This window comes from Echinops telfairi, unplaced genomic scaffold (assembly GCF_000313985.2).
Source record: "Echinops telfairi isolate 266 unplaced genomic scaffold, ASM31398v2 ScPeMD7_31;HRSCAF=116, whole genome shotgun sequence".
Lineage (NCBI taxonomy): Eukaryota > Metazoa > Chordata > Mammalia > Afrosoricida > Tenrecidae > Echinops > Echinops telfairi.
The window spans coordinates 44,023,398-44,047,796 of NW_022103928.1; the positions used below are offsets into that span (position 1 = coordinate 44,023,398).

Consider the following 24,399-nt stretch of genomic DNA (forward strand, 5'->3'; position numbering starts at 1 on the left):
GCAAAAACCGCGATAGAGTGAAGCCGCGGAAGTCGAAGCGCGAAGTGGCGAGGGTTCACTGTATAGAACAGATAAACTCCCCGGGACCAATATTGAGAGTAGCCTTACCAGGAGGGTAAGGGGCAGAGGGCGGGGGGAGAAAGGAGAAACTGATCACAATGACCTACCTGTAACCCCCTTCCAGGGGGATGGACAACAGAAAAGGGTAAAGGAAGACGTCAGACAGTGCAAGATGTGAAAAAACAATAATTTATAAATTATCAAGGGTTCATGAGGGTGGGAGGGAGGGAACAAAAGGGAGGGAGGGGCTGATACCAAGGGCTCAAGTAGAAAGAAAATGCTTTGGAAATGATGATGGCCACATATGTACAAATGTGCTTGAGACGATGTATGTATGTATGGATTGTGATAAGAGTTGCATGAACCCCCCCAATAAAATAATTTAAAAACAAATAAAATGATCTTAAGGAAAAAAATAGAAAATACCAAAGTGAATGTAAAAAAAGACCCAGAAATTAACTTTTGTACACGAGTGGCTAAAGAAGACAGAGCAAAACCCAGTTGACATGAACAATACAAGGGAATTGCCAATCCCTTGTATAATTTTGACTGCCCCATTTGTATGTGTATTATGTATTTACTACATTGACATACAAGCTATATATACAAGGTAAAAATGTTTCTAGCAAAAAAAGTAAAAGTATTCCATAAACTGTAGTTACAGCTTTACATATTTTCTTTTTTTACAATGACTTTTACACTGGATTCATTTATCTTTAAAATTGGAGCCACCTGTGACTTAAAACCTCAAACTAAGGTACATATCGAGCAATTCCGTTTTTTCTTGTGTTAATTTTAAGACTTTACACTGCTTCTTGGGAGCACTTCCAGCATCACTAGTAGCAACTTGTATGCATCCCATGATGTGATCCAAGGCTTACAGTATTACACCAAAGATAATGAGAGATACACAGGAACTGAAAGACAATTAACGAAGGAGCGGGACTATTTACAGAAACATGATTACATGACATTTCAGTAATCTCCACATCTTTGCTATGAACCTGTGTTGTGTAGGGGTCAACTGTCTTAACAGAATGTACTAAGATCTGGAGTTGAAAAAACCAAAAAGGAAGTAATACTATGTTTAACATTTTGAGGAACAGGCAAACTGCTTATAGCATTAGCATGATTTACATTTCTCCAGAAGTGGTTGAGTATCTGAGTTTCTCTTCTTCTTTCCCACTATAGGTTGATTTTTGTTCTGATGCTTGTTTTTTGTTTTTGTATCATAGCCATCCTAGTTGGTGTGAGTGGTACCACACAGTGGTGGTGTTTTATGTTTCCCTAATGACTTAGATCTTTTCAAATGCTTATTGGCTTTTTGTTTATCATCTTTTGAGAACTGTCTTAAGTTTTCTGTGTCCTTTTTGAAAAAAAGCAAAACCATTTTAGTGGCACTTTATCCACAATTCAATAGTTCGACTATATTAAGGATTGTACAATTTTTACCACAATCAGTTTACATTTTCTTTCCCCCCATATTCATTGTTATTCATGTTTTGGATTTTTTCTTCACTTTTTGCAAAAAGAACACAAGAAAACATTCACCACTTAAACTTCTATGTATATAATTCAGAACATGGATTATACTTTTTGTGTTGTAAGCCATTATCGTCCTCCCTCTCCAAATTGTTCCGCCATCATTAAAAGGAACTGAATGCCCTCTAAGCAAAAATTCCTTTTCCTTCACGCATGGTAACCACAGGTCAAGTTAGGTTTCTTTTTTTCTTTTTTGTAATTTTCTTGAAATAATAATTCACTTATCATACACTTCCATATGAAACTGCTTCTAGAAAGAGTTGTACATACATCATCACAATCAACTCTAAAGCTCCACCCCCCTTCTGTGTACTTTTTAATTGGATTGCTTTTCTGTTGCTGAATTGTAGATGTTATTTATTGTATTTTGAATATTAAATTATTAAATGGTTATTAGTTAGGTGCTTGCCAAACATTTACTCCCATTCTGTGAGTTGTCTTTTCTGGTACAGCCTTTTGTTTTAATTTTGATGAATTAATCTTTAATTAAGATGTTTTGTTTTATGTGCTATTGGTATCATATCTGACCTTTCAACCATTGGAAAAATCAAGATGTTTTCTCTTAAAAGTTTGATCATTGTAGCTCTTATATTTATTTAGGTCAATGGTACATTTTGAGTTGCTTTTTATTATGCTATGAGGTATGTCCAATTTCATTGTGTTTCATATGGCAATTGTGTTATCCTAGATTTACTTTTTTTTGTTAACGAAAATACTTGAGAATCATTCTTCTGAATTCATTTTCTGATAATTCCAATGTTTTGTCTTCAGAAAACCTTCTCCACTGCATCTGTCATTCATTTGTGCCATTCTTTCTCTTTTCCTTATGTGTGAATTGAAACTGCCTGTTGTTCATGAAACATTGCATTGCCTTTATATTTGCTTCTATTTATTGATCAGGTAGCAATGGAGTAGGTGGTAGACCTTGCTCAGCTGTTTCAGCTCCTTAAAATGCAGGTGTGGATGGATCTTTTAAGGGCAGTTGATTTTGTCATTTGGAATGAGACTATAATAACAGACAAAACAAAGAGATTCACAAATAAGAAACACGAAAAACTACACACTATTAAACCCATACACAACATTTGAGGAGGAATCAACAGTTGGTTTCTCTTTCTTAGTCACCAGTCACTTGTTTTTAAAGGCTCACCTAGGATGCACACTGTTAGTGTGCGAGAGTAGAAGTTGGTGACCTCTCTGGTCAACAGGGGTTTGTTGTCCAGTCGTTCTCCTATTGTTGCTTATCCAAACAAGAAAAGAGTAGGGGTAAAAACCCACATAATCAGCAAAATCCAAAACCAGAAGTGGCCAAAATCAAGGCCCCCTGGCCTGAAACTTACATCTGTGAATGCCAAGGGGTATGTGCACTAGGGATAATTCCTTCACTCGGTGTTACATATTGTTTGTCAAGACAAAATCAAGATGCGGGAGGAAGGAATGCGAATAAAAGCAAGCAAACAAACCAAAACCCATTCAACTTTAGTCCCAGGCTATTGCTATTAAAATATGAAACTATTGCTTCTTAACATGTCTTAGCATATCCTCTAAGTCTAAATATTTTTGCCCTTCTAACATCAGCCATTTAGAAATCATTCACTCTCTCATTGCCAGATGCCCTCCCCAATATATTCTTCAAGTTTTGCATTCTCACCTTCCATTTCTGAATTGTTTCTCTTCCATTAACATATACTTGCTGCCTCTTAAGTTTCCTTTTGTGTTTGTTGTTTTAAATATGATCCTACATAGATAGTTCTAAAAAGATATAGTACTCAAGGGAGTCCTTCTTTACTAGTTAAGTTAAACTATTATTTGGTTTTAATAAGACTTCTGGGAATAATTTTCATTTAACACTTAAATATTTCCTCGGGGCATTTCATTGGTTCATCCAGCCTCTTTCACTCCATATAGTCTAGGGTCAATGACAATTGAAAATTCTGTTCCTCATTTTCCCCATTCGGATCAGTATACTTCTTTAGAACCTTTAATTAAGATGTTTTGTAATGGTAGCTAAACATTATCCAGTTCATCTAATCTTATGACAAAGCAGTGGGGGATAACAAGAAATTGAGAATTTGTGGATATTTTGAGCTCCTGCCTCTGGGAAGCCCTGTTTTTGAAAATTCCTCGTAGTTTCCAACCTTGAACTCTGCTATTTGTATTCTCAATTCAGTCTGCATACCACTCGTAATTCATAAAAATCTAATATTAAAATTCTGTGCAAACTTTAAAAAATACAATATAACTCAACTTTGAATCTAAGTTACTATTAATTGGGTTTTTATAAGCACAGATAGTTTGTAACTATGATCAAAATCAAGATATATACGGTAATATCACCACCATTCCAAAAAGTTCTCTCATGATTCTTTGAGATCAGCCTTGTGGCAGTTACATAATCTGGTGTCAACTCGAGACTATTAAGAGTGAAGGGGTGGAGTTTATCTTGTCACTCAGGTCACAGCTTGATGACCTCAATTGGAGGTGCTCCAGAGATAAATAGGTTACTGGAGGCTAGACTCAGACACTCTGTTCAACTTCCTGTTGACAAGCCACATGGAGCTACACTGATGGAGCCAGAGACCTGGAGCTGGAGGTGCCACATGGAGACCCATGCCAGCACTGAGTTGCTTCCACCACCACTGCATCCACAAGACTTTCCCCCACTGGCCTGTGATCTTCCTGCATTCAGCATCATTGCATGTGTTGCATGAGTTTGAAGAGGAAATTATAGAATGGTATCGGACATATGGGCTAATATTGGACTTATGGAGTTGATCTGGCCTGGGATGTTTTTCTTATACACATATGAGTGTCTATGAATTTGTTTCTCTAGTCTACTTGGACTAACACAGCCCATCTCCACCACTGTAGCTCTTAGCAAATACTGATATGTTCCTCTCCCTATAGTTTTGTCTTTTGTAGAATGGTATAGAAATGGAAGTATTTATATGAAGTTGCAAATACTTGTGTAATATTCTTTATGTGTGTATATGATTTCATGTTTCTTGACTTAGTGCCTAGGAGTGGAATTGCTGAGTTATTGAAAAGTTTGTTTACAAGTATCTTTGGAAAACAGTTTGACAATTTCTTAAAAAGTGTTTGTAATTTTGCATTTCCATCATCAAGGCATGAGACATTTGTTTTGTATTATTGGCAGATTGGCCATTGCCTGTGTTTTGAAAATATATCATTGTGGTTTGATATTACATTTTCTTGATGACTCATGTAATTGAAGGTATTTTTATTTATTTGCCATCTGTATATTTTTGGTAAAGCATTTTTTTCAAATATTTGTCCTTCCCTCCCTTTATTCCAAATTGCTTTTCATTTACTGTTGAGTTGTAAGGCTATATAATTCTTTATAAACCCCAAAACCCATTTCTATGGGGTTGCTCATAGTGACCTGATATAGTATTTCTGAGATTATATATCTTCATATGAGCAGGAAGTCTCATATCTCTCTCAAGCTGTTCGCAGCCCAATTTCTAGCCCATAGTGCCCCCAGAGCTGATTATATATTCTTTGTAGAAATCATTTACGATGTATTCTTGAACTTTACTTAATTGCATTTTCCTGATACCTTGTGTTCTTGAACTTAATTGCATTTTTCTGATATCTTGGATTTTCGAACAAATTGAAGGTCTGTGGAAATCTTGTATGCAGCAAGTTTATTGGTGCCATTTTTCTAACAGCATGTACTCTCTTCACATCTCTGTGTGACATTTGGTAGTTCCCAAGTAATATTACTGTATATTTGTTAGAATACTATGAATATTGTTCATACTGTTATTGTATGTTTATTTGATTATTCGCTCTCTCACAGCCATCAAGTCGTTTCTGTCTCATAAGGACTTTATAGGACAGGGTAGAAGTGTCCCTGTGAGTTTCCCAGTTTCCCAGACTGTAATTTCACAGGAGTTGAAAAACAACAGTATTGTATAAACATAACTTTTATATACACTAGGAAACAAACAAAATTCATATGACTCACTTTATGGGGAGATTTGTCTTGCAGCGATCTGGAACTGAACCTACACTATATCTCTGAGGTCTGACAGTATTTTACAAATATTTTATCTAGCTGTGTGTCTTTCTAATAGTGTTATTCCTTTGAGTTTTCTTGACCAAACATCGATTGAATATATAAAGATGAGTCTATTTCTAGGCTCCTTTCTATTTCATTAGTTTGTCTAACATCAAAGCTAGAAACCCATTGCTATCAAGTTGATTCAGACTTATAGCCATATAGGACGAGAAGAACTGTCTCATGGAGAATCTAAGGCTGAAATCTTTACTGAAGCTGACTGGCATCTCTTTTTCCCCATGGAGCCAGCTGGAGGCTTCCAACTGGCAGTCTTTTTGGTTAGCCAACATTGATTAACTACTATGGAACCAGGACTCCCCTAACACCCAAATCTAAACTCTATTAAATATTGTATTAGTTTTACACTGTTACCATAAAAACTTTGCTCAAGCTTTATAATTCTATATCTCAAAAGTCTATTGTGTCTCATGGGGCTCGATACTAGAAGAGGTCAATTGCTTTCTCAAGACTGTAAGGGACAATTTATTGCTTTGCCTCTTACATCTTAAAGACCTATTGAAAAACCCCTTCTTTTTTAGAATCAGTTCAGACATAAAGTAGTCCTACAAGACAAATTAGAACTTCCTCCTTGGGTTTCTGAGGCTATACGTCTTTATGGAACAGACTGTTGGATCTTTCTCTTGCAGAGCAACTGTGGATTTGAACTACCTGCCCTACAGTTAGCAGCTAAGTGCTCAACCACTGCACCACCAGGGTTCCTTCCCATTTTGCCGGTCATCATCACCCCATAGCTCATATCCCCACCCTCCAGGTCCTCAGCCAGTAATGTTACACCTCTCTAATGCTTTCCATTCAGATATCTGTCTTCAGATAACTACGCAGATATCTATCTGGAAAATGCTCCACTTTTGAAGACTCATTTGATTAAATTGTGCTTTCCTGGATAATTTAGCATAATAAAAATTAGCATAATCTACCCATTTAAGTTTCTTGAACCTTTAATCAAAGACTTGAGTTGCAATATTGAAAGGTCCTGTGGGCAAAATATTGAACGATGTAGGAAGCATCAAAAGAATATGGAAAGAATATACAGAGGTACTGTACCAAAAGAACTAGTAGACATTCAACCATTCTTGAGGTAGTGTATTAGGCCAGGTCGTCTAGAGAAACAAATCCAGTGACACTAATCTATGTAAGAAGGAAGGAGCTTTATATCAAGAATTAGTTGCATATAATTAAAGGCTTCCCAGCTCAATCTAACTCATGTCCATAAGACCAATGCAGTCCATAGGTCCCTCCTCAGACTCAGAGCCACAGGTAAGTGACATAGAATGGTGCAGCAGAAAAGTAGGGAGTTCACAAGCTAGAGAGTGCAGAAGTCCTGTGGAGCCAAGGTGGGAAGCTTGGTGGGACACTAACAGCTCTCAAGGTCTGGCGTGTAGGACCACCCCTGGTGGCAGGCACAGAGTCCCAGTGAAATCCCGGCTAGGAAGAAGGGGAGGTGGCAGAGAGCGAGAGAACTCTGTTTACCTTGTTCTCATACAGAAAACTTAAGACACCAGGGTGATGTCAGTAGGCTTTAACTTGATTGACGTGTTTTTCTCCACTCCTATTCAGGAGTGTCTAGTTGACAGTCCCTAACTACCACAGGAACAAGAACCAAGAATACTAAGGAAGACATTCAAATTGCACTGAAAGCATTATCCAAAAACAAGGTTTTTGGAATTGATGAAATATCAATTGAAATGTCTCAACAAGTTGATGAATCACTGGAAACAGTCATCTATGCCAACAAATTTGGACTTGACCAGCTGACTGTAAGAGATCCATATTTGTACCCATTCCAAGGATAAGTGACCAACACAGTGCTCAAATTATAGAACAATATCATTAATATCAGTTGTCAGTAAAATTTTGCTGACGATCATCTAATAACAGTTAAGACAATACACTAACAGCGAACTTCCAGAGGTTCAGGCCAGATTCAGAAGAGGATGTGGAACAAGGGATACCATTGTAATGTCAAATGGATCTTGGCTGAAAACATTACCAGAAAGATGTTTACTTGGCTTTATTGACTATGTTAAGGCATTTTGCTCTGTGGAACATAAACTGTGGCTAGACTTAGAAGAATGGAATCCCAATACACTAGTTTGTGCTCGTGCAGAACCTGTATGTGAGTCAATGGGCAGTTGTGCAAACAGAACAAAGGGTATAGTGCATGGTTTAAAATCAGATGTGTCAGGGTTGCATCATCTCACCATACTTACTCAATCTGTATACGGAGTAAGTCAGCAGAGAAGCAGTATTACTTGAAGACAGAGTTGGCATCAGGATTTCAGGAAGGCTTATTAACTACCTGCAATATGCAGATGAAACAACCTTGCCTGCTGAAAGTGAGAAGTTGAAGCACTTGCTGAAGAATACCAAGGACTGCAGCCTTGATTAGATTGAAAGTCAATGAAATGAAAACAAAAATTCTCACAACTGGACCAGTAGTTAACATCATGATAAATGAAGTAAAGATTGAAGTTGTCAAAGATTTCATTTTGCTTGCATCCACAATCAGTGCTCTTGGAAGCAGCAGTCAGGAGATCAAAGGAATCACCATTGCATAAGGTAAACCTGCTGCACAAGTATTGAAAGTGAAGGATGTGACTTTGAGGACAAAGATGTGCCTGACTAAGCCATGGTATTTTCACTCGCCTCATATGCATGTGAAAGTTGGACATTGAATAAAGAAGATCGAAGAGGAATTGGTGCATTTGAATTATGGTCCTTGGAAAGAATATTTAAAGTGTCGTGGACTGCCAAAAGAACAAACATATCTGTCTTGGGAGAAGTACAGCTAGAGTGCTTCTTAGAGGCAAGGATGATGAGACATTGTTTTATATTCTTTGGACATGTTGACAGGAGTGAAGGGCCAATGGCAAAGAGGAAGGCTCTTGATGAGATAGATGGACACAGTGGCTGCACAATGAACTTTAAAATAAGAACAATTGTGAGGATGGCATAAGACTGGCTGTTTTCAGGAAAGGCAAAGGGAGAGTGGGTAGGAAAGAGGGAACCGATTACAAGGAACTATATGTGACCTCCTCCCTGGGGGACAGACGACCGAAAATTGGGTGAAGGGAGACGTCGGACAGGGCAAGATATGACAAAATACCAATTTAGAAACTATCAAGGGCTCATGAGGGAGGAGGGAGCAGGGAGGGAGGGGGAAAATGAGGACCTAATGTCGGGGGTTTAAGTGGAGAGAAAATGTTTTGAGAATGATGTACAAATGCGCTTTACACAATTGATGTGTGTATGGATTGCGATAACAGTTGTATGAGCCCCTAATAAAATGTTAAAAAAAAAAAAAGACTGGCTGTTTTCGTTTTGTTATACATAGGGTCACTGTGACTTGGAACCAACTCACTGGCACCTAAAAACAGCAGCCCCGTGAAGTCTCTTTTATAGATAACATACGACTTATGTAGTGCTAACAATATAATTTATTTCTATTTGAAGAAGCTTTGTTACTTTGTCTTTTAAGAAATTTGGGGGGAAGGTCAACAGGCATTTAGCATTCTGTATACAAGTGCCATGAGATTTTTGAAAGTCATTTAGGACGCAGTAGGTGTTTCTTACTGTGATAGCAGTGTAAATGATAGGTCAGAAAAGAAAGGTACTGCTAGAAGAAAAATCTCATTTTCAACAACCTCTAATTTGATTTTCTGTTATTAATTTTTAGGCCCAAATTTGTCATTTATATGTTAAATAGTGTACAAATTACCTCCCCACTATCATGATCCCAATTCTACCTTAGAAATCCGGCTAGACCAGTGCTTTACATGGGTACAGATAAGAGCTGGAAACACAGGGAATACAGGACAGATAAACCCCTCAGGACCAACAATGAGAATAGCGATATCAGGAGGGTAACGGAAAGGTGGGTGGAAGAGGAGGAACCGATCACAATGATATACATAAAACCCCCTCCCTAAGGGATGGACAACAGAAAAGTGGTTGAAGGGAGACATTGGTCTGTGTAAGACATGAAAAAATAATTTATAAATTATCAAGGGTTGATGAGGGAGGATGGTGGGGGAAGAAGCGGGGAAATGAGCTGATACTGAGGGCTCAAGTAGAAAAAATGTTTTGAAAATGATGGCAACAAATGTGCTTGACACAATGTATGTATGTGTGTATGGTGATATGAGCTGTATGAGCCCCCCAATAAAATTATTTAAATAAATAATTTAGAAAATAAATTTTTATTGAATTATAAAAGAATATAATATACAAATTGAAGTAATGAGCAGGGTTAAAACATTAACAACAAAATAATAAGCCCATTCAATACTTAAAGGATAATTCATATACAAAATTATCTGATAGATTGGATTTTGTTTCAATCATTTCTATTTCATTCATTTTTTGGTAGACTCTTAAGTACCTGAATCTCATTAACAATTTTATTAACTCAGTGATCTTATTTTGAGTTACTTCTTTAGATAACTAAACTCATCAGTTATATATTCTTACTAGCTTTACCTTTTAAATCTACCTTCTCTTACATATTCTTTAGTTTTTCTCTTTACAGAGCCCCACCCCCACCCCCAGGTGAATGCCACAATTCTTCTAAGGGGCATCAAAATGTTTGTGGAGAAGTGGAATTAAAAGATAAACAAGTTTTTCATGAACTTTTTGAAAGCCCCAGTCTGGGTGTACTTGTTTATATAAGCAATGTCCATTTTGAAGTTGTTTTTTGATAGAGAATTTAACCTTATTTGCATCTATTATGTTTGTACTTGAACATTAACCTAGTAAGTATTCAAACTTATATTTTAAATAATTGTTGTTATATTTGAACATTATCAGTTTTGTTTTTGTTTAGTACTTATAGCAAGAAGTGATCACTATCTTCTTACTTTCATTGTAAATGCCTTTTTCCCCCTTAGAATCTTAGAATGAATGTTCTCCTTTATTTATTCTTATTAATTGAACATTTCCCCAAAGTTTCTAGGTGACCCCTGTTCAGACATTTTACTCAGTGGATTATGTTTCCTGTTTATGGAGTCAATAAATATATAAGAGATTATGAGTGAGTGATTTTGTAGGGATACACACATCAAAGAATCATTGTATTTCTCTTTCCTTAACTCTTAAATGAGAGTTATGCTTAATAAGTGGTAGCTCTTGATACCAAGGGCTCAAGTAGAAATGTTTTGGAAATGATGATGCATATGTACAAGTGTGCTTGATACAATTGAATTATGGATTGTTATAAGATCTGTAAGAGCCTCAAATAAAATGATTAATTAAAAAAACTGGTAGCAAAAAACCTGGTAGCTCTTATTAGCATATTCAGAATTTTTCTTTTAGTGGGAGGGCTTAAAAACATTTACTGATGAAGATCAAAGACTAAAGCATTCAGTATGGATTATACCTTTACGTAAAGCAAACAAACTTCCTCACAGCTGGAAAAATAAGCAACAACACAATAAGCAGAGAAAAGATTAAAGTTGTCAAGTGTTTCATTTTACAAAATCATAGAAACAGCAGCCAGGAAATCAAGTGATGTAGTACAGGGGGCACATCTGCAGCTAAAGTCCTCTTTAAAAAGCAAAGATGTCACTTTGGAGACTAAGGTGTTCCTGATTTAATCCATGGTATTTTCAATCACTTCATATTCACGAGACAGCTGCATAGTAAATAAGGAAGATGAAATAGGAATTGATGCATTTGAATTATTGTGTTGGTGAAGAATATAAAACAGATAATGGGCCTTTAGGATCAATTTTCCATGTTATCTGATTAATTTTTCTCTATATCCGATCTTTAGTTTTTAATAAGGCGTTCTCGGGGAATTCTAGTTGATTAATGAGGAAGAAAAATTTGGTGAATTTAGAAGACAATTTAGAATGTGGTACACTTAATAATACTTAATATTTCTTAGAGTAGTACCTAGCTATAGTTATTGCCGTGGTTGATACAGGATACTTTATTTATTAATTCATTCCAGCCTCGATCCCTTCCTTCCCCCCTACCTCTTAATATGGGTCTATTTTCTGGCTAGTGATTTATGCTATGTGTGAATGGCATATGATTTCCTCTTGCTTTACTAAGGGCAAGGAGAATCAAAGTCCACCACATAACCTAGGGCTGATTTCTATGAGGCAGAGGTCAGGTATGTCTTTACCATCCACAGTTCTTTATCATATCTGATATCAAACATCTCTCCCATTGTGATATAGTTCTCTGTTGGATTCCTTAATTCATTTTAATGACCACACACAATTCCCAAACCTTACTCACAATTGTGGGCTTTATTAAGCAAGTCAATGGTTACAATTCAAGAGTTAAAACTTATCAGGATGCAGTTGTAGTCAGGAGTACCTTCTCTCAACTCGACCCATAGGCATGTCTCTTTCTAGTGCTCGACCTCTCACTCACATGGCGCTTGGCCTCTGCTGTGCATGAGCAATTGTACAAAACTCTTTTAGCACTCCCTGTAAATATCCAAAAGGACATACAACTCCTCCATAATTCTTAAGGCTCTTAACTCTAGCTCCCTGGGTTAGCAAACCTATCTCCAGTGAAGTGCCTGGAGAGACCTCGCCCAACTGAATTTCCTGCCAAAGCCACTCAACTTTACTCCTTCCCTCGCCCAGAAAATCCACTGCTCTGGCTTGTGGTTCTTTTGCTGTTTGTTTCTCTGGGGTCATAGTGCTGTCTCCTGGATCAAGGAGGTTCACCACACAGGACTCTCTGTGTTCAAAGAATATATTCCATTCAAGCTTCTTTCTTGAGCTAGTAGTAAGATTCCCCATTCTTGCTTCTGATATGGTTCATTTTATAACCAGCAGGCCAGCAAAATGGACCAATAACCACATCAGAAGTCCAAGTTTTTGCAATCACAGCTAACTTTGTTAATAGTTATTCACAACTGAATATCAGCATCTTTTCTTATTTACCTTGTTCGTACCCAGACCCATGAGGAAAAGAAGAAATACACCCAGTGGAGCTAGAATTGCTGTATCAAGTAAATCACAGGATCATATTCTCATCCACCCTCACCTCTGCAACCATAAAAGAATGTGTCTGTTGGTGTGGAAACCTTTTCTTAACTTTTAATAATGGTGGTCTTATGCAATCTTTGTTTCTATTTGATTGACTTATTTCACTCAGCATAATAAATCTGGAAAACATGCCAGAACATGAATAAGCCTGGATGGAAGTATGCTGACAGAATACTTTGAATCTGTTTAGGATATTCATAAGCTTCTTATTGTTTCATAGTCCAACTGTAACCTTAAATACTATTGATTTATAGATATGCAGCTTCCTTCTTTGTAGATTTTCCCTGAAAGATGGGTTATTTCAGAGTAAATAATTTTTCAAATTCCTCAGACCTATTCTTAGAATTAGTGATATGAATTATTATTTAGAATGTCCTTCCATTAAAAAATTTTTAATGTAGCCTCAGAGTAATGCTGAATGGTAATATGCTACTTCCTCCCTATCTCCTTTTCTCTCAATGATTTTTTTATAGTAGAAAAAAATGCTATCTAGGAATTAATTTACTGCAAGTAAGTAATTTCATTAATATACTATGAGCTATTTACCTTCTCTAAATATTAGTTATCTTTGTCATTGTTACTTATTTTATATTTTGTTTGGTTTTTGAATTGTGGTAGAATATAGTGCTGGTGCTGGAGTAGTTTCCTGAAAAAATTTATAATTTGAAATGTAGTTTTTGTTTCATTCCCTTCCCTTTATTCCCTGATAACCTTATATGATATTATAAATTAGTATGTTGTATATATTCCAGTTTTTATAGTAGTTTATTGTAATTTTTTCCATTGTATATATGATTGAGGATATATTGATACTTTAAAAATGATATTGACAATATGAAAAGCAGCAATTTATATTATTTTATTAGTGTACACTTAATTAAAAATTGTATATATTTTTTGCCAAACATCCACGTTAAAAGCCGCTGCACAGCTTGTTAGGCTATCTAAATAGTGGAGACTCTAAACTGTAATAATTTAGCAGAATTAATTAAAAAATAATAAAAGTTAATATAAAATATAAAATGTAAAAGTTACTATAAGGTACTTTAGCATGATATTACATGTAAATGTATTTTCTTCACTCTTGAACTTTCTCTTATGACACAAGAATATTCAGACTATCCAATATACGTTCTTAATTTGGGATTCTTACAATATATTTAACATAAATTAGGTACTTTGTGAGAATGTAATATAAAAATACACTCCCCTTTGAAAAGCATTATATTATTTTTAGAATCATTACAGTTTATTAATGAAGAGAAGTGATGTCTTATTTATTTCTTCTCATGTCTTCTTAAGGAGCCCTGCTAGCACAGTGGTTAAAGTGCTCACCTGCTGACCAAAAGGTCGATAGTTCAGACTCACTAATGACAGTTCCATAAGAGAGAGCTATGGCAGTCTACTTCTATAAAGATTACAGCCTCAGAAACCCAGTAGGTCAATTCTGCTCTGTCCTATGGGGTGCCCATGAGTTATAATTAATTTAACTGTAATCAGCCTTTTTAAAAAATTGAATAGCACCCTCAGGTAAAAAAATAGAACTGAATTTTAGTCCATAGACCTGTAAATATAACATAAAGGTTATAAATATAGCTGATGTCTATGCATATAAGAAAGGTCTCAAGAGTAACCTTTTTATATTGGTTCAATGAAGTTATGGTAAGAAGTAAAAGTTTTATGATATATGGTTATCTTAATTAGATTTATACATATATGGAGTTATTGTATATTCTCTGATGACAGAAAATAGGATAAAGTTGATTAGCATTTGAAGATAGAGTTATGTTAACAGAGTCCAATTTGTTATGTTTAATGAAGATTGGATTCACTACAGATGTTCTTTGTGGCCAAGTTTGGTAATCTTGTTGATTATCAAAAGTAAAGTCAGTATAATATAAAGTCAGAGCTAATGTGATGCAGAATTTGTGATGCTAGGGTTCTAAAGAAAAGGACATTCTAGTGCCTCTATTCATGATCTTAGACTATAATAAGGGAAAGATAGAGGATTACTGTGCAGTGGCATAAATGCTAAAATTGAAGTATATTAAAATCACTTGTTAATATTGCTTACGGAAATAAAGAATTACCATAATAGCCTAATGTAGGGTTATCAAACAAAGAATATCACACTTACAAATGGGTTAGAAGAAAGAATAGCTTACTAATCAATCTGAGGAGAAAGTACATACAGGAATTTAGATAATTCATACTGACTTCATACACATTTAATTGCTATAGACTGTTATTGGGGTCTTAGTTCTTGTACCAGTTGGAAGCAAAAAAAATTGATACTCAGAAGACTAAATTTTTCTTAATATTGTTAGTTTTAAAATGAACTGTGAAATTAATAACTACAAGTAAGTTGTACGTTTGTGTATGCCCCTTTAACCATATAGTTAATCCTTACATAGGCTGTAATTGTTTAGCTTAGTTTATACTGAATTTTAGTCAATCACACAAAGTAATAGATCTTATAAATAGTACATATTGATACTATATGGTTATTGGTGGAATTTTAAAACTGCAAAGTAAGTCTAAATTAGAAACCTGCCCTTTAAACTGTAATAATATTTATGTTTTAAAAAATATTTTACAATTTAAAAAAATATTTTACAAAGCCAATCTAAAAGACAATGAAGATGCTAACTTTGTAAATTTGAAATGAAAGATGAGTCTACACTATGCCAAGCACTGAAGTAAATGCTTTCAGTTTGCTATTTTTAACAGATCCTTTATTTAGTATTTCACAAGTTCAATTTGTTTTACTAGTAATATACATGGAATTTCATAAGAAATTTCTAGCTATATACTTGACTGTTCCTTTGGAAGGTTTTATAGAGGAATGTATTCTTCTTTCCTTTCAGCGTTGTGCATTTTGTAAGCACCTTGGAGCCACTATCAAATGCTGTGAAGAGAAATGTACCCAGACTTACCATTACCCTTGTGCTGCTGGCGCTGGCACCTTCCAGGACTTCAGTCGCTTCTTTCTTCTTTGTCCGGAGCACATTGACCAAGCTCCTGAAAGATGTAAGTTTGGTAGAGACATGTTTTCAAACATTTATCTATACTAGAAAAGGATACAAATTTGTGTTATCTTACTTGCATTAAAAGATGGTACATCGTGCTAATAACATGAAGGATCTTTTTCAGAAGTACTTGGGGGGAATCTCTTTTGAACACTTACATAGAAGTTAAATCTGAAAAAATATTTCAAATATTCAAAGAGAGTTTTTTGTTTTTTTCTTACCTTAAAAAAATTAAAACAGCAAAAAGATTTAAATAGTGTATATTTCTAATATTTTTCATAAATTAATCCAGAAAAGGAGCTAAACAGTTAGAAATGTATTTACAGTTTAAAAAAAACCACACAAACATCTGGTTGGATTATTAGAAAATTATTTACTTAGGTGTTATTTCAGGACACATATTAATAGGATTGTCAAACTTTAGAAATTTTTAAAAATTGTATAACTCTAATACTCATGATATTTATCTTGGTTCACTAAAATTCTTGGTTGTACTTCTTTGTTTTCCAAACAGTATTTATACCTCACTGAAAACATTGATATTCGTGTTTAACCAAAAATTAACTCTGCTGTCTTTATTATTAAATAGAGATCTTGCTCCTTTCATATTTTTCTTAGTATATATGCTTCCAGTAAGCATGTATGTTTTGAACGCTTTCTCCCTCTAGTACATTGAATTACCAGGCTCATTTGAAGTCCCCATTATACTTTATTCAGACTTCAGTTAAATTATTTTGTATGTTTATCTGTAATTATTATTCCCTTAGTCACTATGTGAGAATAAATTATATGTAAGGCAAATGAAACTTCAAATTACATTTAGGCTAAGAAATACAGGATTTACAGTTTATGGAAGATTTGCAATTATACTTTATTAAGTCTTGTAGGAAAATATTCATCTATAACAACTTTTATGTAGTTACTTATTAGAAGACCTAATTTGGTGAGTTATTTCAGTGAGTTTAGGAACTAGTGATGCTGGCAATTATCAGAGTTGATTTGATTCTAGGTACTCTACTCTATGGGAGAAAGATGGAGCTTTCCATTCCTGTAAGACAGTGGTTCTCAACCTGTGGGCCGTGACCCCTTTGGGGGGGGGGTGTCAAACGACCCCTTTCACAGGAGTCACCCAATTCATAACAGAAAAATTACAGTTATGAAGTAGCAACTAAAATAATTTTATGGTTGAGGGTCACCACAACATGAGGAACAGTATTAACGGGTCGTGGCATTAGGAAGGTTGAGAATCACTGCTGTAAGAAATAGTTTCAGTTGTACAATTCTCCTTGATATGATTGAATGATTGAATAATGAATTATATGATACGTAAATTACTTGCCAATAAAACTATTTGGGGGAAACAAACCAAAAAAAAAAGAAATCGTTTCAGAGGCTCATGGGGCAGTTCTACCTTGTCCTATTTGGACACTATGACATTCACTCGATGGAAATGAGTTTGGTTTTTTGTTTATATACTGCTCTAGCCTTTTAAACATTATTGTATATGTGTTTGCATTTTATTCAGCCCTCTGCATTCAGTCATGCTCTACACTTAATATGACTCAATATAGCTTTTTTAAAAAAATTCACTTTATTGGGTGGCTCTTACAAATCTTATACCAAGTTATCATTCAGTTGTATTAAGCACACTTGTAAATATGTTGTCATCAACATTTTCATTTTACTTGAGCCCTTGGTATCAGCTCCTCTTTTTTTTCCCCTCCCTCTCCTACCCTTGTGAATCTTGATCAAATATATATTATTGTTGTTATTTTGTATCTTACACTGTCCGTTGTCTCCCTTTACCCGTAGTTCTGTTATTCGTCCCCCTGGGGGGTGGTCTGTATATTCAACCTTATGATGGGTTCCCCTTTCTCCCCCTCCCCCACCATTCCCCTACCCTCATGATATAACTACTCCCACTACTTTTTCTGAGGGTTTTATCTGTCCTGAATTCCATGTGTTAGAAGCTCTTATCTGTACATGTGTGTACTCCAGTCCAGCCAGATTTGTATGATAGAACTGAAGGGGGACAGGGGGGGAGAGCGGGAGGAAGGATTCAGGAACTAGAGGAATTATGTGTGAGGAATGTTGGTGCTATACTGTACCCTGGTTGAATAGTCCCTTTCTTGTAACCCTTCTGTGGGGGGATGTCCAATTGTCTATGGATCAGTATTGCTTTTATATGAATAAATATCTACGGTTAACCACATATGACATTAATGGCACTGCCTTCTCATAAAGACTGTGCCCTAGTAGTATATTCAATAAGTTATATGGTGGAGGTCTTAAATCACTTTATATAGGGTTAGGGTTAAAAAAATGCTTTATAAAATAATGAAGTGTAAGAACTAATATGAGTTGATTGGCCATTTCATATCACTCACATAATGATGAAAGGTTCATACTGTCAGTATAGAGTTAATGGATGTAATGAAATGCTACAGATGCCTCCCGAATATACTAATAGAGACTATATATTATATGTGAACAGAAGAATAAAACTTTTACTAAATGAGAAAATTTGGTCATAGAATAATAAGGAAAACATAAATATTAAGGCAGTAGTGGTTAAACCATGTTTCATAATAGGAGCTCTGGTGGCATAGTGGTTACGTGTTGGGCTTCTGCCCATAAGGTCAGCTTTCTAAACCACCAGCTGCTCTATGGGAGAAAGATGAGGTTCTCAGAAACCCACAAGAGCAGTTCTACTCTGTCCAGTAGGGTCCCTATGAATCAGTGAGTTTTGTTTGTTTGTTTTCCTAAAGATAAAACACAGATTTGTCAATATAGTTGTCCAGTATTTGTTAAGTTGACAGTACATGTAAGATTTCACTTGATACTCTTGAGGACGTGTTAAGAGGACATTATGTTCTGTAGTGAATGATTGCTTTAAAATCAATGCCTTGCAGTATGAGAAACATCTCATAGGGTTATTTCTTATATCATCCATCAAAATTAGCCTAGCAGAGTCAACTCAATCCCTTGGGGATCTTTAATAATACAGTCTAAATACCATATAATACTTGTGTGTAAACTGAGTTTTTTAGCACATTTTAAAATGCAGTTTTTGTGGTAAAATTAGGTGACTCAGCTGATATTTGGATCAGCTTATACTCGAGTATATACGGTACTCAACTTTCTGACCATCAGTCTTAACCCAAGGATCTAAAGTAGAATTTATTTCCAATTGAAAAAAAGACTGACCGGCATGGTAAGGGGAAGGTGGGCGATAAAGGGGAAACTGATCACAGTGAGTCAAACAACAGAAAAGTGGATGAAGGGAGACAGTGGTTCGGGTAAGACATGAAAAAAAAAAGATTTATAAATTTATCAAGGGTTCATGATTTGAGGGGGGATTTGAGCTCATAACAAGGACTCAAGTAGAAATATAAAGTTTTGAAAACGATGATGGCAGTATATGTACAAATGTGCTTAACACAATGGAGAATAATTTGTGATAAGAGCTGTAAGAGCCCCTAATATAATTTTTTTTTAAAGAAACTGAACAGTCGATATAAAATATCTTAAAAATATTTTTAGTTATAATAATTAGAGCTGTGTGTCATGGTATAGGTACTTAATGTTTTTAAAATGGGGATATCTTAAGCCACAGTATACTTACAAGGGTTAAATGACAAAAACTAGTAAACATCTCTTAGTGTTGTATCTTGTACATATTAATTGAATTATAAAAATTTAGCAATTTTAGTGCTTACTCTAAATGTCAAAAATGTAAGAATAATAATGTGTATCTATGTTATGCTGTAAGTAGTGAGCAATATGATTGCTGAGTTAAGAGTAAGATTGACATTTTTTTTTGAGCACAAATATTTTAATTTTCTAAACAAAAGGAAATGCCCATTAAGAGTTGCTACAGTTCAAACCTCACCACATCCTTCACACTTTTGAGAGACAAAGAGTTATGAAAAGGCTTATCGCCAGGTGCTATCTACACATTTCAGCTAAGGGTCAGTGAAAACTGAGGGCGTTTTCACAAGGAAAGCCAAGGGGGGCACATACAGGTCTTGGTAAAGGAATTAAGAGCAGGAGCCCAAGCAGCTGGGCAAGCGGAAGAAGGAAGGAAAACCTAGTTCAAACTGATCCCATGAGGAAACCCAGTACAAATGCTGGCTTTGGCATTTTCTCCAAAGGTGACCCTAATAGACCTATTGTTGAAAAACCAGTCCATGTCCTACCCACTTAAAAAGAAGTCCCTCGTTGACTTGTTGGGTCTAGGTGGTACCCCGTGTCCCCCCACCTCAAGAGAGATCAGTTCTGGCAAGAAAAGCTCCAACGTGCCTTGATGGTGCTGTTGGCGGGCCATTAGTCAGGCCTGTAACAGCGATGTTCTGCTGAGTGAGATCCGAGGTGGGAGGGCCTGTGCCTCATTTGCTCAATCAGCTTCTTGACCTTGAAGAAGCGGTGAAGGTAGAAGACCTGCCAGGTGGCGAGTCCAATGAGGCAGAACATGGAGAAGATGCTGAAGTACCAGACTCGAGTGTTTGTTGACTCATGGGTATCCCGCATCTCCTCCTCACGTCTCTTCATGTAGGCAAAATCATTCACGATGGATTGGGAAAGGTCCTCTAGGCGACGCAGCTCCACACTAAAGGTTTCAGCTTCTCAACTTCGCAATCTCCTCCTAATTTTTTGCTTCCACTCCATGCTTCATGTCTAGGATCACGAGTTGGTCAGGTATCCGCCCTGATCCCTTGCTGTCAAAACACACTTCAAACATGTCATAATCTTCCGTGGTAAAGGCAAATTTCCCCTTGGTTGCATCCTCCGTGGAGTACAGGATATGGCCAGCAGAATCTTTGATCTTGAGGTGGGTACGCAGGCCGCCGGCGCCCCCAGACTGGTCGGTGATCTCGTAGGCGCCCGTCACCAGCAGGTCCTTTTGGATCTCCTCTCACAGGCACTTGTGGGAGTTCAGGGGCAGATGGAAGGAGATGGCGAGAACCTAGCCTGGCCGCGCAGAGGAGCAAGAGCAGCCACGCCAATGGGCCGTGGCCAGACAGACCAGAGTGCCGGACATGCGCTCGCCAGCCCAGATTGACATCTTCTTATGAAAGTGATAAATCTAATAAAACTATGGGCTTCATTACAAATAACCCCATCAAAGAGAGTAAGACCAGGCAGGATTTTAATCAGAAAACAGTTTTAAGTGTAAATCAAACCAAACATACTCATTGCCCTCAAGTTGATGCCAACTCGCAGTGACCCTGTATGAGATGTGCTTTATTTTAAGTTATTGGCTGTGATTCCAAAGTTAATTTTGATAAGCTGGAAAGTCACATTAACTTTGTCTGAAATTTTTACATTAAATACCCATCTAGGTGCTATAACCAGGCATACTTCTTGAATAGTATTCTACCAGTTAGGGACTGTTGAGGGGTTAGAGGACAATCTTTCAAGATCAGAGGAATAATTACTGTGTTGGCCTTTTTGAGTGAAGTTAGCATGATTAAGGTACAGATTATTGTGCCTAGAATGTAATTATTGTGCCTGGAAGATGGTAGTTAGCTGATAACATCAAAGCAAAGATTTGGGGAGACCTTTTAAGCAAGGGTATAGAGCATTTGGATTTCATCTGTAATGAAAAATTCTTGTAGGGTTTAAATTTGAGAATACTGTATGTCTTAATACACATACACAACACCCTACCCACAAATGTACTGGCTTTGACCATTTAGTTTTTCTGTTTTGTGCTCCATGTAAACTTTTTTTTTTTTTATGGCTAATCTCTTTTTTTATTTTAATACATGTTACAAGATTTTATTGGCTGGGATTCTGTTGAGAATATTTGTGTCTTGGTTCAGGAGTTTTCTCTTTTATAGTGATGTGTGCCTGGCTTTTTTTTTTTAAATCATTTTATTAGGGGCTCATACAACTCTTATTACAATCCATACATACATCAGTTGTGTAAAGCACATTTGTACATTCATTGCCCTCATCATTCTCAAAACATTGAAACTTTTAACTCCAATCTGATTTCCTTGTTTTGTCTTTCTATGTCTTGACACAAGTTTTAGAACTTTAAAAAAAAATCATTTTATTGGGGACTCATACAACTCTTATCACAATCTCCATTGTGTGTCAAGCACGTTTGTACACTTGTTGCCCTCACCTATAAACTACATAGACCAGTGTCTTAGGACTAGGTCTATGTATTACCCTTTCTTTCTAGGGACTCCATTTGATAGGCAAATCACCCGGCAGTGTCCTGCCGGTAGATAGTAGAAACATAGATCATATTTGTTGTAATGCTGATGTAAGTTAATATAAGTTATGACCTGTGCAGATATGATCCTTTGTAAATCGATGATTTCAGACAAGACTATTTTGTTGTTCTTCACAGTGTTTTTTTTGTTAGTACTTTCTAGACATTCCCTAATAGTAGGCTCATCTTATAATGTGACCAATTAAGGACCTATGATAAGTTTCCTTCCAATTTTAGCTGAATATATTTGTCTTTTTCTCCATCACTTCTTTTCAAACGCATTACTTAAGAAGTAACTTTCTCCAAAATGTATCTTTCTCTTTCTCCTGTCACAACAACCTTGCTCTCTCACTTAATTTAACTTTTCTTCATTCTGTGCCTCGGCTGGCATGTTCCTTTCTGGTTTCATGTCTATTCAGGGATTCTTTACTTTATACTGAGAGTTCATGTTGATCACTAGTAAAGAGCTTGACCTTTGAGCCAAATAGTCCTAAATTTAACCGTTATCCTCCTTTATTAGCTTTAGCCTTTCATTTAGCCTCTTTTGCTTTCCTAACTGCTAACAAAAATTTCCACTTAGTTGTTTGATTATTGCTTCAAATGTGATGTGTCCAGGGCTTGTGTATATATGCATATATAAAGGGACTTAAAAAGTTGATAGGAAATGGATTTTTTTCCCATGGACTTTTTTGCTGTCCTATAGTATTTGTGTATCTTACATGATACCAAAGTTATTCAGTAATATTGTCTTCTCATATGTGATTTCCAAAGGCTATTAGAAGTTTTTCTATAAATATTTTGACAGGTTATAACACCTCATTTCTTTATGTTGTACTTTTTTCTATTAATATTATTTTTACATATTGTTGTATACCATCTAATCATTTTGGACTTATGCAACCCTATGCATAGTAAATGTTTTTGGATTAAATTTTATCACATGGATAGTCTTTTTCGGGCTAAACCATTACTAGTTACTTATACTTATTAGATAATAAGAATACAATCACTTATCGGCCTTTTGGCTAAAATCAAGTGTAGATAATATTGTCATTGAGTCATACTGTCATACAGTATAGAATGATGTCTGCCACAGTGGTGTACACAGTTGTCTTGTTGCAGAGTGAGCTTTATTAGGTAGAATCCCCCTCCTCAAAAGTAAAAAAACAAAGCAAAAAATTTGCTGCCATTGAGTCAGTTCTGACTCATAGCAACCCTATAGACACTTTCTGAGACTATAATTCTTTATGGGAGTATACAGCCTCATCTTTCTGTAGGTTTAAACTGCCAACTTTGTGGTTTGTAACCTAACACCTAGCCTACAGTGTCAGCAGGACTTACTATATATATAGAACAGCATTGCACAATAGAAATATAATGTGAGTCGGGTAAAGGATTTTAATGTTTTAGTAGTCAATTTCAAAAAGAAGCATTTGACATTAATTTAATCAAGCTAATATAGCTCATGATATTCATATATTAATATGTAATATGCAGTATAAAATTTTTGATATTTAACTCTTTTTTTGGACTAAGTTTTTAGAGCCCCTGTGCATTTTATATGTACAATGCATATCAAGTGATAAAGTGTTGTTGTTGTAATTAGATGCCAGGCCCTACAAGTAGCCACATGTGGCTACCATGACAAGTTGCAGTGTCAGGGTTATAAAAATGTTTTGAAGGGAGGCAGAAATCAAAGATAGTTTTTAAATGTACATAACTTGATAGGGTCCATAGCTATTAATATCTCAATATTAGAGAGATTATTCACCCTAATAAGTTATTTTCATCAATAGTGTACTATTAATTTATGAAACATTTAAAAATAAATGATTCAAAATACCTGTCACTTAGAGTCATTTAAAAATATGTAGAAACAAGTTATTTATTTTTAATTTTCTGAAAGGATTTTATTAAAGAAAACTAAAATCTGCTTGTTGAATTTCAAAGGTCTGGTCTGCTGGCTGGACTCCTGGGGCCAGGAGCTCACATTGGGGGAATAGCACTTTGCAACTAGCCTTATTCAATGGGCATGTGCCTTGGCTTCTTTTCTGTCTAGTTCATGGGACTCACATCTAAAGAGTGTTAAGAATCTTGATAACAGCATCTACCTTTCCCCTACTAGACCCTGTTCCCCTGACCAGGCTCATTCCCAAGTCCTTTCTTTTTTAAATAATTTTATTGGGGGCTCATACAACTCTTACCACAATCTGTACATACATCCATTGTGTCAAGCACATTTGTAAGTCCTTTCTTTTTAAAATGTTAGTTTAAACTTTTTTTTTTGCTGCATACCTAATATACATGCAAAGTTTAAAAAGACAAGCTCCCTGTCCTTAAGTTTCACAGAATTGTGTTTAACCAATCAGTGATATCACACAAGTATATTCTAAGCACTAGTGAAAAGGAATATTCAACAACTAGATGGGT

The 24,399-nt window shown here is 35.8% G+C and overlaps 1 protein-coding gene and 1 pseudogene across 1 annotated transcript in view; one reads left to right on the forward strand and one right to left on the reverse strand.

Moving 5' to 3' along the window:
• Positions 1–24,399, forward strand: part of KMT2C (lysine methyltransferase 2C) — a 270,207-nt gene that overhangs the window by 85,030 nt on the left and 160,778 nt on the right. The window contains exon 6 of the mRNA XM_045289870.1: positions 15,582–15,744. Coding sequence (XP_045145805.1) covers positions 15,582–15,744 — 163 coding nt within the window. The remainder of the gene's footprint in view (positions 1–15,581; positions 15,745–24,399) is intronic.
• On the reverse strand, positions 20,070–21,081 carry LOC101650122 (annotated as a pseudogene).